Raw genomic sequence first — 14626 nt, forward strand, 5'->3', positions numbered from 1 at the left:
TGTGCGACCCCATAGACGGCAGCCCACCAGGCTCCCCCATCCCAGGGATTCTCCAGGCAAGAACACTGGAGTCGGTTGCCATTTCCTTCTCCAATGCATGAAAGTGAAAAGTGAAAGGGAAGTCGCTTGGTTGTGTCCAACTCTTAGCAACCCCACGGAATGCAGCCTACCAGGCTCCACCGTCCATGGGATTTTCCCGGCAAGAGTACTGAGTGGGTTGCCATTGCCTTCTCCGGCACACTACTGCAGGCCTTCCTAAAAATGACCAAAGTCAATAACAAACTAGGGAGTTAGTACGGGGCCTCTTTAGTGTGTATCAAGCCACTGTGCCTTCATATGCAGCTTCTTAAATTAGAGAATGAATGAATAATGGGCAGAACTACATTTCAGCACCTTGTGTTCTGCTGTGGCAGTGCGGCATGGAGACACCAGGGGAAAATAACGGGGCAAATGCACTCTGTGTACAGTGTAGGGGGAATAGCTTCAATTTTGGTCTTGAAGGTAGAAGTATGCTGTCATTCACTGAATACCTAAGAACTTGTTGACCTCTTAAAGGGCAAGGAGGTTGTATTTTTCAAAATTCTTGCTCAGCGCAACTCTTCTCAGTGCAAGTTTTTGTAAGCTCAGGATCTATTAGATTCAAACACAAATGCAAAGCTATGAATCAGGCTTTTGTAAGCTCAGTCTGTTAGATTTGAACACACATGAAAAGCTATGAATCAAGCACTCACAAGCTAGCAGAGACCTGATGGTACAGCAAACCCTGGGGCGGTGGGCCCTAAGAACACCAGCTGGCATGTCTGTCCTCTGCCCGGGGTCAGGCTGGTTGAAATAGTCCTGAAGGGCCACGGTGGGGTGGTTGAACTCTCACTGGCTCAGGAACGGCCCGAGGAGCAGGTGGAAGGCAGTCTCCATACATGTATGCTCTGGGGATCAACCCAGTGCCTTGCGTCTGAGTAAGCAGGTCACTGCCTGCACAGCCTTTTGAGAGTGACCCTGGAAAGGTCAGCCATGCAAGCTATGCTCAGAGGAGAACTCCTGCTTCCAGGTTTGCAGGGGCAGCTGCAGCTCGATCATCTGGCAGGCCCATCTGCCACAGCCCAGCCCATGTGCTCCCTCCCATGCCCTCAGCCACGTCCCTCACCTCCTCCCGTTTGTGGATCCCAGCCTTGTGCTGTCGGTTTCTGACCTATTTAGACGCGAACTTTTAAAATGCTTGTTTTCATATTGTTCCGTTAATCCTGTAACTATCTGGAGGTACATGAGACAGGTACTAGTTACACTAGCTTTAAACATAAGAAAACCAAGGTCCAAAGAGCCAGACATGTCCTGGGTACCATACTGCTGGGGACATGCAGGCACTTGGAAGACTCTCCCTTCCCTAGGAGTGGTTGGGCTACCTTCTGTCTCCCTCTAAACTTGTCCAACACTTGGTATGTTCTGGAACTTTAACAGATCCTCAAGGGATCTTCTCCAATGAAGGGCAAAAGATATCTTGAAGTCACAGCTTCACATGCGGCCATCCTCTGTCATCTCAAAAAAAAAAAAAAAAGTGAGGGGGGCTGCTTGGCAACACAAAGTCAGAAACAGTTCAGCAACCAAGTGGGTAAAGGAAAAAACCCAAATTCGCTGTCCTCCTAAGCCACACATCTAAAAATGTGCAGTCAACTGTGGCAATCAGGAAGAGAGGACTTCGATCTTCTACTGATGGTTTTCTCAGGCCGAGACTTGCTCTGCTTTGTCATCTCTAAGGGACTAGACTCCACTGGAGCCTTTCCTCCCCCTTCCCTCTACTGCATCTCCCCTTGCGCTTCCCACTTGTCAGCTGTAGTGAATCAGTTAAAAGGTTGCCCTTCAGTAAAGCTCATTTGAGTGTACCTGTCCCTCTGATGGGCTATGTGACCTCGGGCAGGTGGCTTCCAGAGGCAATCAGGCTTCTTAACTGAGGATGCCACTCTTTAAGACTGATTTGAACGTTGAAACTAGGCAAGTGCATGGAATACACTATCTTTCTTCTGAAAGGGTTTGGAGGCAGTGAGAGGGATGAGGTGGTAAGTGTGAGCAAAGGACACTAAAAACCATTACAACTGCTCACTGAGCACTTGGACAGAAAAAGTCAATGTATTTTAAATATATCTGGAGTGCACAAAGATTTTTGTACGGAGATTTATTCCAGTATTTATTCAACATGGTGAAAAATAAATAAACCAACCCAACCCAACCTAAGACCAATAACCCAAGTGTTTTAAGACTGTTGAGAAGAGAGACAGAGGTCTGTTAAATAAATTATAATACAGCCATATGGTAAAGTGTCAGGCAGTCATTAAAAAAAAAAATGTATCTTGAGGAATACTGAAGACATACATTCTTGAAGGGGGGAAAGTTAGTTCTTAGGTTAAAAGAATCTTAGATATTACAATGATTTGTGTCTCCAAAGGCTGTGGTACATAAAAAAGATATACAATATACCTGTGGTATAAATCTTCATGGAGGTAGGGGTGAAGGGAACAGAGTGACTGAAGAAACTTGTCTTAAAAAGTCTCCTTAGGAGGAATGATAATGAAAAAGAAGGTCGGGAAATACTGGACTAAAGATACATAGAAATGCTCATAATCAGTTAGTCAGTTTAGTCGCTCAGTCGGGTCTGACTCTGTAACCCCATGGACCACAGCACGCCAGGCCTCCCTGTCCATCACCAACTCCCCGAGTTTACTCAAACTCATCTCCATGGAGTTGGTGATGCCATCCAACCATCTCATCCTCTGTCACCCACTTCTTCTCCTGCCTTCAATCTTTCCCAGCATCAGAGTCTTTTCCAAATTTGTCAGCTCTTTGCATCAGGTGGCCAAAGTATTGGAGTTTCAGCTTCACCATCAGTCCTTCCAATGAATACTTAGGACTGATTTCCTTTAGGATGGACTGGTTGGATCTCCTTGCAGTCCAAGGGACTCTCAAGAGTCTTCTCCAACACCACAGTTCAAAAGCATCAATTTTTTGGCACTCAGCTTTCTTTACAGTCCAACTCTCACATCCATGCATGACTACTGGAAAAACCATAGCTTTGATGAGACGGACCTTTGTTGGCGAAGTAATGTCTCTGCTTTTTAAGATGCTGTCTAGGTTGATCATAATACCTCACATCAAAATACACAGGTTATAAAATGTGATACATGCACAGTCTAGGATATATTTCAAAATGGTAACTGAAGTTATCTCTGGCTAGTGGGATTACAGGGGTTTATTTTCCTCCATATATTTTTGAGAGGTTTCACATTTCCTACAGTATTTTTTAACTTATAGAATTACATAAGATTCTATGTAAAAAATACACTTTGGTATTCAATGAGTTAACTTTACATAAGAATATAGACAGCTGTTTTCTCTCGAAGGATTCCTTGAATAAACTGTCCAGGAAAAGGTAGGTGGACTACACTGATACTTCTGTAGTTATCAAATACACCCATGCATGGGGAGAAGCTAAGGTCATCGGTGTGGCTCTCCTCCAGGTCTAGTTACGTGGAGGACTATGCCACACACCCTGATTCCCCCAGACAGTCCCCCAGTACTTGGAGGGTGATGGATGCTTCAAGAAAAGTATGATTCAGACCCCAAAGATAAAAAGCAGCAAAATTCAATTTCTAAAAAATTTTCTTCAAAAACAAAATGCCAAAACAAAGGGCATCATGTCAGTCGCCTTCTCCCTCACCAAGAACTCTAGCACGTCTCTTGCTGTGATTCTCAGATTCTGCCTCAATCCTTGACACGGTCACAAATCCCTAAAACAGGAGAGCACACAAGGACCACTCCTCACAATCAAACCCACAACCTTATTGTTTGACTGGGGCCAAAAGCTGTGACTTTCTGAGCAGCGTTCAAAGACAGGAGCAAAGAAAACCTTTTCAAAGTCAGAACCGTTTCTGTCTCCTTAATATACATGCTCACCTTTATAGTACCTTTGTAATTTACCAACTACTTAGTTTGTAAAAGAATCAGTTATTTTTTGATGAAGACTATGTTGTGGAAAGTTTTAAAACTTAGAAGAAAAAAAGTACTCAATATCTTTAGGCTTTAATTACGCTATTACCGTTAAAATGTTTCTCTTTTAAAAGCCCCAACCATCTTAGAGCTATGGCCATCCTTAACAGACAGAGGCAGCAGAGCCTTTTTCTCTGTCAAAATGAGACATCAGCCATCGCGCTGAGAGCAGCACTTTGCCCCTGTGGTCAGTGGGCCTGGGCCACCGTCACCGCCTCTCCGCACAGGGGGTAACCGGGCTTGTGGCACTCAAGGAGGCGGCACGGCCCTGTGTCCCTAGAGCACAGCGTCACAGGACAGGATCGTATGGATAAGAACTAAGTCCCTCTAAAACCAACATCCTTTAACACAAGAATCCAACCATTTCTTATGCCATCTGACAACTCTCTCTCCCTAACTCCCCTAGAAGTGTTAGGACACTCCTCACCCTGATCTCACGCTGCCTCACCATGGCAATGCAGACAGAGGCCAGAGGCCGGGCGGCCCCTTCTTGCCCTCTGGTTACCACTGGGAGCAGATCAGAGGCAGCATCTGCAGCCTGCAGTGGAGCCGGCACGAGGGCTGAGCTCTGCGAAGCCAGGAACCGGACTCTTCACCACATTTAACTCCTGACCTTTTCAGCTGCTGGAACCAAGTTGTTTAGTGAGTATTCAACTGGGCCAAAGCCTGAATATGCCAGCAACTCCGTCTTTATTTAAAGACAGATAAAAACTGCACGATGACACTGGCCAAGACAAAGAAGCTTTGAGAACGACTACTTTTCAGTTAAATCAGTTGCCATACTAAGAAAACCGATAAAGGTTTCTATAAAGGTTTCACACCTTACATTAGCTAGACAGACTGAGGAGAAGCTGGAGTTCAGTGTAAATCATTCTGAAATGCATGACGCTGACTGAATAGGTTGTGGTGGTGGTGGTTTAATTGCTAAGCCATGTCGATGTTTTGCGACCTTATGGACTGTAGCCCGCCAGGCTCCTGTCCATGGGATTTCCCAGGCAAGAATACTAGAAAACGTAAATACGCTTTATTCACCAAGATATTTTTATTAATACTATTATTTATGTAGAAAAATTTGACATCTTTCCCAATGAAGTAAACAGTTATCAAGCTCACACTGAATTGCCCCACTTTTTGTTTTGTCTATTTTATAAGTTAGCAAATTGTGACACTTATCCCAGTAGATATTCTGCTCCCAGCCCTAATCAAAATCAAAACAAATATTCCAGACACTTTGCAGTACATAACATCGAAGAGTCACAGCAATTTCAGAGACGACTTAGTGAAATCTTGCTGTTTTTAGAGTTATAGAAGCTAAAGCCTAGAAGTGGTCTTTGCATACAAGAAGCTGGAACCAGGACCCTGGATGGAGTGAGAAAAAAAGGAACAGTAGTAGATATGAAAACAACTGATAAACTTCAGTGGAAAACAGGAAAAAAAAAACCAGTATCATGTAACTGAAAACCAAAACTACAGTCATAAAACTATTTTGTAGTAGCTTACAAATAAAGTATAAAAAACTCAGAAATATATGTTATAAAACTGTACAAACTCCTAGATGTTTAAGGTCTAAAGTTTTTATAAGGACACACTTATATAAATTTTAAGGAAAAATAATCATTTTAAGAAAAAGTCACATTTGTCCCTGGACATAGTATTCGTAATTGGCTTTCAAAACAAACTCAAAGTAAGGGTTGGACTTCAAACTTCCCAGCTGGTCGGCCTGCAGCAGCTCCTTCACCTCGGGTAGGTACTCACTGAGCTGAATGCCTAAAAATACAAACACAGACAGTTTTGTTTTTTTTTTTAATTTTCACATAATTCTCAAATGAATTAAGATGACAGATGATAGAAACACCTGTGCTTCTATTTAAAATATAACGTCACTCTGCTATTGGAAAATACTCTGTTCTAAATTCCTTCCATCTGCCAAGCATACTCACAGGCCTGACAATATGACAGTCTTCACTTAGTAGGGGCTACATGACTGTTCTATGTATCTGGGCTCCGTGTTTGACTCTAGTGGTCAAAAGAGCCGTCAAAACAGCCATTCCATTTCAAGCCTTTAAAACAATCTGCAACATTTTCATTTTTCTCCATAGCTTAGGCCATTCCTTCAGTGTGGAAGTTTTAAGTTAATAATCACTTGAAAACAAGTATTTCAGGGCCAAGCAAACAGCATTCTAAGCAGCTATACAGTAAAAGAAGTAGAAGGTATCAGTGAAAGATTGCTTATAAACCAGTTGTAAAATTTGTTAAGACAGGAATCCCGAGTTATCAAGGAAGACAAAGTTATACTATACCCTCTTAAAAGACTTTCAGACATTTATCTGTCCCCCAGATCAAAGACCCACTGTTTCACCTGGATGGGTGGTCTCCCCACACTCCAGAAATGCCTGACTGCAGAGGTGCTTATTTGAGAACTGGTTTTTAATGTTTTTTTTCCTAGGGTAATTGGTTCACTTAATTTTTTTAAAATTAATTTCCAGAGTCAACTTTGGTAATATATATTTTCCTTGATTTTGATCAACTTTCTTTTGTATTTCAAGTTTATTTTTGAAAAGACATATAAAATTCTTTAAAAATAAAAAAGAAAACAAGTATTTCCAACAATTCTATATTCTCCTATTCAGGAAATAATATAGTGGAACACTGCCATGAAAGCTATCTGCAGTATCTAACATACTGGCAGTTTCTCTCTGAGACTAGGAGGAGGGAAACCACGCCTTTGTCAGTCCCCTGTGGACCTGGAAAGCCAAAAAGCATCTGTGTAGTTACAGAACAGCATATACAATTTTCTCATTTGATAAATAAAGAAAATTGGAAGAAACATTTTAAATTAATAAGGTAACATTTTATAACCTGTCACATTACCACAAGCTTCTCAAAATCAAATACTGTTTATTTTTAACATCATCTAAGTGCCTAGCACCACTGTTGGTACTTAGTTACTATACAATAAAAATCTTATAAGAAATGCTATGAGACTTAATCTGCAATATTTATATATCATTCATTACAATCAACACACTTTCAATAAAGACTTTTTATCTGCGAAACAGTATTATACTTGTGAAAATATCAATTTCCTAAACATCAATTCTCTTAAAAACTTACGACGCCATCTAAGTGGGCAGTGTTCATTGGCTCTAGGTGATGGCCACCAGGTTAATAGTTCAGTCTAGTGTAGCAAATCTTTCGATTTTTAAGAGAAGTCAGAAAACATTTTTTAAAATTTGTTTATTTTAATTGGAGGCTAATTGGACTGTGAAGAAAGCTCAGTGCCGAAGAATTGATGCTTTTCAATTGTGGTGTTGGAGAAGACCCTTGAGAGTCCCTTGGCCTGCAAGGAGATCCAACCAGTGCATTCTAAAGATCAGTCCTGGGATTTCCTTGGAAGGACTGATGCTAAAGCCGAAACTCCAGTACTTTGGCCACCTCATGCGAAGAGTTGACTCATTGGAAAAAGACTCTGATGCTGGGAGGGATTGGGGGCAGGAGGAGAAGGGGACGACAGAGGATGAGATGGCTGGATGGCATTACTGACTCGATGGACGTGAGTTTGCGTGAACTCCGGGCATTGGTGATGGACAGGGAGGCCTGGCGTGGTGCAATTCATGGGGTCGCAAAGAGACGGACATGACTGAGCGACTGAACTGAACTGAAATACTTCACAATATTGTAGTGGTTTTTGCCATACACTGATAGGAATCAGCCATGGGTGTACATGTGTTCCCCATCCTGAAATTCCTTCCCACCTCCCTCCCCATCCTATCCCTCAAGGTCATCCCAGGGCACCAGCCCTGAGCACCCTGTCTCATGCACTGAACTGGACTGGCGATCTATTTCACATATGATAATATACGTTTCACTGCTATTCTCGCAAATCGTCCCACCCTCGCCTTCTCCCAGAGTCCAAAACTCTGCTCTTTACAACTGTGTCTCTTTTGCTGTCTTGCAATAGGGTCACTGTTACCATCTCTCTAAATTCCATATATACGCATTAATATACTGTATTGGTGTTTTTCTTTCTGGCTTACTTCACTCTGTATAATTGGCTCCAGTTTCATCCACCTCATTAGAACTGAGCTTTCTTATCCATTCATCTGCTGATGGACATCTAGGTTGCTTCCATGTCCTGGCTATTATAAACAGTGCTGCAATGAACGTTGGGGTACACGTGTCTCTTTCAATTCTGGTTTCCTCGATGTGTATGCCCAGGAGGGGGATTGCTGGGTCGTATGGCAGTTCTATTTCCAGTTTTTTAAGGAATCCCCACACTGTTCTCCATAGTGGCTGTACTAGTTTGCATTCCCACCAACAGTGTAGGAGGGTTCCCTTTTCTCCACACCCTCTCCAGCATTTATTGCTTGTAGACTTTTGGATAGCAGCCATTCTGACTGGCGTGAAACGGTACCTCATTGTGGTTTTGATTTGCATTTCTCTGATAATGAGTGATGTTGAGCATCTTTTCATGTGTTTGTTAAACATCTGTATGTCTTTGGAGAAATGTCTTGGTTCTTTGGCCCATTTTTCGATTGGGTCATTTATTTTTCTGGTATTGAGCTGCAGGAGTTGCTTGTATATTTTTGAGATTATTCTTTATCCATTGCTTCATTTGCTATTATTTTCTCCCATTCTGAGGGCTGTCTTTTCCCCTTGCTTATAGTTTCCTTTGTTGTGCAGAAGCTTTTAATTTTGATTAGGTTGCATTTGTTTATTTTTGCTTTTATTTCCATTACTCTGGGAGGTGGAACATAGAGGATCCTGCTGTGATGTATGTTGGAGAGTGTTTTGCCTATGTTTTCCTCTAGGAGTTTTATAGTTTCTGGTCTTACATTTAGATCTTTAATCCATTTAGAGTTTATTTTTGTGTATGGTGTTAGAAAGTGTTCTAGTTTCATTGTTTTACAAGTGGTTGACCAGTTTTCCCAGCACCACTTGTTAAAGAGATTGTCTTTTCTCCATTGTATATTCTTGCCTCCTTTGTCAAAGATAAGGGGTCCAGAGGTGCATGGTTTTATCTCTGGGCTTTCTATTTTGTTCCATTGATCTATTTTTCTGTCTTTGTGTCAGTACCATACTGTCTTGATGACTGTAGCTTTGTAGTATAGCCTGCAGTCAGGTAGGTTGATTCCTCCAGTTCCACTCCTCTTTCTCAAGATTGCTTTGACTATTCAAGGTTTTTTGTATTTCTATACACATTGTGAAATTATTTGTTCTAGTTCTCTGAAAAATACCGTTGGTAGCTTGATAGGGATTGCAGTGAATCTATAGATTGCTTTGGGTAGTATACTCATTTGCACTATATTGATTCTTCTAATCCATGAAATGGTATACTTCTCCATCTATTTGTACCATCTTTGATTTCTTTCATCAGTGTTTTATAGTTTTCTATATATAGGTCTTTTGTTTTTTTAGGTAGATTTATTCTTAAGTATTATTCTTTTTGTTGCAATGGTGAATGGAAATGTTTCTTTAATTTCTCTTTCTGTTCTCTCATAGAAAACAAGACTTTTGTAAGAGCTCTTCTCAATTATTAAATTCCAGAGACTAATTAGGAAAAATGTTAAATTCCATGCAACGATACACAATTTTTTTTCCCTCTATGGCAACCTACTCCAGTACTCTTGCCTGGAAAATCCCATGGACAGAGCAGCCTGGCAGGGTCAATGGGGTGGCAAAGAGCTGAACACGACTGAGAGACTTCACTCATTATAATATACTTTAAAACTGAAAAGCATATTAAGGAAGCATATAAATATTAAAAACAAAACATAAAAACTGAAAAGCTCCAGGTGGGTAACTTAAATATATCTACAGGCTAAATTTATCCCACAAGGTGAAGTAATTGTTAGGCTGCCCAAGTCTATGAAATATAATGGAAGCTATCTATATTTACCTCCAGAATCTGCCCTTTAAAAACATTTACTCTTGTAAATGTAAACAATATGGAAGTCATATTATTAAAAAGATTCCAAAGATAAATGCCTTCGGCTTGGTATTGTTTTATATATATATATAACATTATAAATATATATTATTAATACATATTATATCATTATATAATACATATGTTTCCACTTGTTTTTGTCCTTCAGTCAAAACTTAATTGTTTTTGGAAAATTATAGGTTTCTATTCATTTTCCATCTATGATATATAATCTAAAGATAGCAAAAACTGCAAGGTGAACTTTAAATATACTTAATTAAATATACTTAATTAGCCACAATTCAGTTCAGCAGCACCTTTACAAGAACTAACTTCATGGAAAGCATCAGATTTGGATCCAAATGAATCTCTTCAACAGCACAAAGAAATCAACCATATCCAGTTATTTCTTCAATTCCAAATATAGGAAACAGAAAGCCTAGAAGATATATTTTAACTGTCTGAATTTCAAGGATTTTTCAGCAAAAGATAATTTCTTTTGTTATCTCCATTATTTAAAATTTTTATATTTTGACAATGAAATGGCTTACCTGCCTTTGTGTTCTTTATTCATCTTTGAAAATAAAGTGAAGTGAAAGTGAAGTCGCTCAGTCATGTCCAACTCTTTGCAACCCCATGGACTGTAGCTTTTCAGGCTCCTCCATCATGGGATTTTCCAGGCAAGAGTGCTGGAGTGGATTGCCATTTCCTTCTCCATTGAAAATAAAAGTGTTCGTTAAACCTACTGTCAATGTGGGATAGTCAAGAGTCATAAATAAACCTCCAGGTCAGTACTGAGGTCAACAGTTCTATCCAGGGTGAAACTTGTGGCATGTAAGCACCAAGAGGTCGCTGCTCTTTCACCTCACTCACATGTTGGCTGGTATGGTGAGCTCCATGGTTCTCCTCTGAGGCCCTTGTCATTTCAGGGATTCTCAAGCAGAGGACCGCAGAGTGGAATGTACTACAGAAGAACTGTGAATGCGAATCTGTAAAATAATTCTAGCCTTTCAAAGAACAAAAGTTTAATGAGTGACTACTATGTACCAGGCACTGGGCTGGGCATGTCTTATATAGATCAAATGATGTGTCCTGCAGATGTAGGTATGGAACATTTCCAACTGTATGCAAATGTCAGCATCATGAATAAAATTCACGTCCATCTGGAAGGGCTACTGAGTTTACAACAGTTTCTGTCATTGTGTACTTTATTCCAGGTAGTTTTAAAGAGAGTGTCCTTATATCTTAAAAGATTGGTAAATACTAGGTTAGCCTATTTTGCACACTGCCTGGATTTAACATCATCTATTTTAATAATTCTATAATAAATGAGCTATACTTGTCTTTGTGTATTCAGTTCAGTTCAGTCACTCAGTTGTGTCTGACTCTTTGCGACACCATGAACTGCAGCACACCAGACCTCCCTGTCCATCACCAACTCCCGGAGTCCACCAAAACCCATGTCCATTGAGTCAGTGATGCCATTTAACCATCTCATCCTCTGTTGTCCCCTTCTCCTCCTGTCGTCAATCTTTCCCAGCATCAGGGTCATTTCAAATGAGTCAGCTCTTTATATCAGGTGGCCAGAGTATTGGAGTTTTAGCTTCAGCATCAGTCCCTCCAATGAATACCCAGGACGGATCTCCTTTAGGATGGACTGGTTGGATCTCCTTGCAGTCCAAGGGACTCTCAAGAGTTTTCTCCAACACCACAGTTCAAAAGCATCAATTCTTTGGCGTTTAGCTTTCTTTATAGTCCAACTCTCACATCTATACATGACTACTGGAAAAACCATAGCCTTGACTAGACAGACCTTTCTTGACAAAGTAATGTCTCTACTTTTTAATATGCTGTTTAGGTTGGTTACAACTTTCCTTCCATGGAGCAAGCATCTTTTAATTTCATGGCTGCAATCACCATCTGCAGTGATTTTGGAGCCCCAAAACATAAAGTCTGCCACTGTTTCCACTGTTTCCTCATCTATTTCCCATGAAGTGATGGGACCAGATGCCATGATCTTAGTTTTCTGAATATTGAGCTTTAAGCCAACTTTTTCACTCCCTTCTTTCACTTTCATCAAGAGGCTCTTTAGTTCTTCTTCACTTTCTCCCATAAGGGTGGTGTCATCTGCTATCTGAGGTTATTGATATTTCTTCCAGCAATCTTGATTCCAGCTGGTGCTTCCTTCAGCCCAGCGTTTCTCATGATGTACTCTGCATAGAAGTTAAATAAGCAGGGTGACAATATACAGCCTTGATGTACTCCTTTTCCTATTTGGAACCCATCTGTTGTTCCACGTCCAGTTGTAACTGCTGCTTCCTGACCTGTATACAGGTTTCTCAAGAGGCAGGTCAGGCAGTCTGGTTATTGCTGAAGCCTAGCTTGAGGATTTTGAGCATTACTTTACTAGCGTGTGAGATGAGTGCAATTGTGCGGTAGTTTGAACAATCTTTGGCATTATGTTTCTTTGGTGTTGGAATGAAAACTGACCTTTTCTAGTCCTGCGGCCACTGCTGAGTTTGCCAAATTTGCTGACATATTGAATGCAGCATTTTCACAGCATCATCTTTTAGGATTTGAAATAGCTCAACTGGAATTCCATTGCCTCCACTAGCTTTGTTTGTAGTGATGCTTCCTAAGGCCCATCTGACTTCACGTTCCAGGATGTCCAACTCTAGGTGAGTGTGAGTGATCACAACTTCGTGTATAAAATGCATAAAATCTCTCACCTCTAGTCTAACATTCTCCATATATTAGTTATATGAAAGGAAGTAAAAGTTAAGTATCCTCTACCTCATCTCCCTTCATAACAAACATTTAACCATAAAAGCCTCTTTACTTATTTGGATCTTGATTAGGAAACAGAAGTTTGTTTTCTGTCTCAGGTACAAAACATACTCCCTTGTTTCCTTTTATTTTGTCATTAAAACTAATTTTAATATCCAAAATGAACTGGTAGAATATTTTGCGGTTTGTTCTCAAGCATGGTATGGCCAGTTTAGTATGGGACACACCAAAAAAACTGCATTTCAGATTTTCAACCTTCACAAGAGTTAACTGGCCAAGCAGATGGCAACTCCACCATGACACAGCTCCCTCCCTTTATTTTAAACAAATCTAAGTACAATACCATTTAATTTAACCTTCTGGTATTTGATACCTAGGCAAATCTCCATTATTCTAAGACTTCAAACCTAGAAGTGACACTGTAATTTCCAATATTAACCAACCACTTACCATCTTTTAAAAGTTTCTGTAAGATTTTCACAAATATACTGTCTTTAGATACTTCAATTGGATCATCTTTACCATCCGAACTGGACCAGCTGAAAAACAAAATCACCGTGAGCAGAAAATGAAACCACGGCCATAATCGGAAATAAATGACTTGTTTTCTGTTGTGGATTTGTTTTGATGTTTGTAGTGTGCTTCCCTGGTGGCTTAGAGGTAAAGAATCTGCCTCTAGTGCAGGATACTTTGGCTCAGTCCCTGGGTTGGTAAGATGCCCTGGAGAAGGGAACGGCTACCCACTCTAGTATTCTTGCTTGGGAAATCCCATGGACAGAGGAGCTTGGAGAGCTACAGTCCATGGAGTTGCAAAAGAGTCAGACACAACTTAGCGACTGAACAGCAGCAACAACAGGGGGTAAAGAATCTTGAATTTTGTGACACGATTGAAAATTGCTTAAATAAAAGAGCTTCAAATTAGATATACCCAGAGACTCTAGATACACCCAGAGTCTCTATATTAGATATAAGATGCTTCAGCCAGGCAGCATGTATTTAATGTCTAAACCAAGTAGTAAGGTATTTTTCCAAAGAAAATTTTCTAAATAAGTAACAAAACTAGTAATGACCCCAAAGTATGACCTATCAGAGCACAGACAATAGTTTAAACATAGTTTAAATATATTATAATATATTCTGTTTTTCATAAAATGGCAACCAGTGTCTGATGTAACCTAAATTTTCTTTATCTGGTTGAGATTATCTGCTACTGAAATACAAACCCACAGAACCATGCTCTGTAGTAATCAGTGGCTACATCCCTCATACTTTGAAGCCAAGACAAGGAATTCCAGTCAAATGACACAGTATGCTTCTTACATACTATGGAGAACCCAATAGGCAGAGCTAGATGCTTCAGAGGATGACCTCCAAGACCATATCTGACAACAATTTAAACTATCTATGAGTGATCACTGGAAGAAATGCTTTAGTAAAAACAGTTTCACTGCAATTTCTCAAAGCCACATTAAGGAAAATTGAGTAGAGAAGGCCTTTAGCACTCAAGTCACGTTCTCTTCAAAACTATTTTCTGGGCCAAAATTTTTTTTTAAAAAGTATGGACTTCCCCTGGTGGTCCAATAGTAAAATTCCACACTTTCACAGCAGGGAGCATGGGTTTGAGTCCTGCTTGGGGAACTAACATGCTGTATCCTATGCAGTCCCGCCAGAATTAAAAAGAAAAATTCTTTCCCTGGGAAAAATCCATCTCTACAACTGATTATTCTCAGTCTCTCTTTGCCAATGAATCTTAACACCACCATTCCAGTGGACAGAAATCCTTCTCTGCAGGGAGATTACAGTTAAAAAGAGGTCTCCGTAACTTAGGAGACAATATTGATTCTCAAACTGTACTAATTTCTTATTAAAAAAGAA

General features: G+C 40.3%; 1 protein-coding gene across 3 annotated transcripts in view; it reads right to left on the minus strand.

The window, feature by feature from the left end:
• Window positions 1-5053: 5053 nt before the first annotated feature.
• Window positions 5054-14626, minus strand: part of NUP133 (nucleoporin 133) — a 56091-nt gene continuing 46518 nt past the window's right edge. The window contains exons 25-26 of one of the 3 annotated variants that reach the window (XM_027962297.2): window positions 13202-13290; window positions 5054-5802 (exon numbers count right to left, since the gene is read on the minus strand). In XM_027962297.2, coding sequence (XP_027818098.2) covers window positions 5666-5802; window positions 13202-13290 — 226 coding nt within the window. In that variant the 3' untranslated portion in view covers window positions 5054-5665. Of the gene's footprint in view, window positions 5803-10515; window positions 10677-13201; window positions 13291-14626 lie in introns of those variants that run through there. The other 2 variants (XM_060406812.1, XM_060406811.1) reach the window with 2 other exon arrangements.

Source organism: Ovis aries, chromosome 25 (assembly GCF_016772045.2).
Source record: "Ovis aries strain OAR_USU_Benz2616 breed Rambouillet chromosome 25, ARS-UI_Ramb_v3.0, whole genome shotgun sequence".
NCBI lineage: Eukaryota > Metazoa > Chordata > Mammalia > Artiodactyla > Bovidae > Ovis > Ovis aries.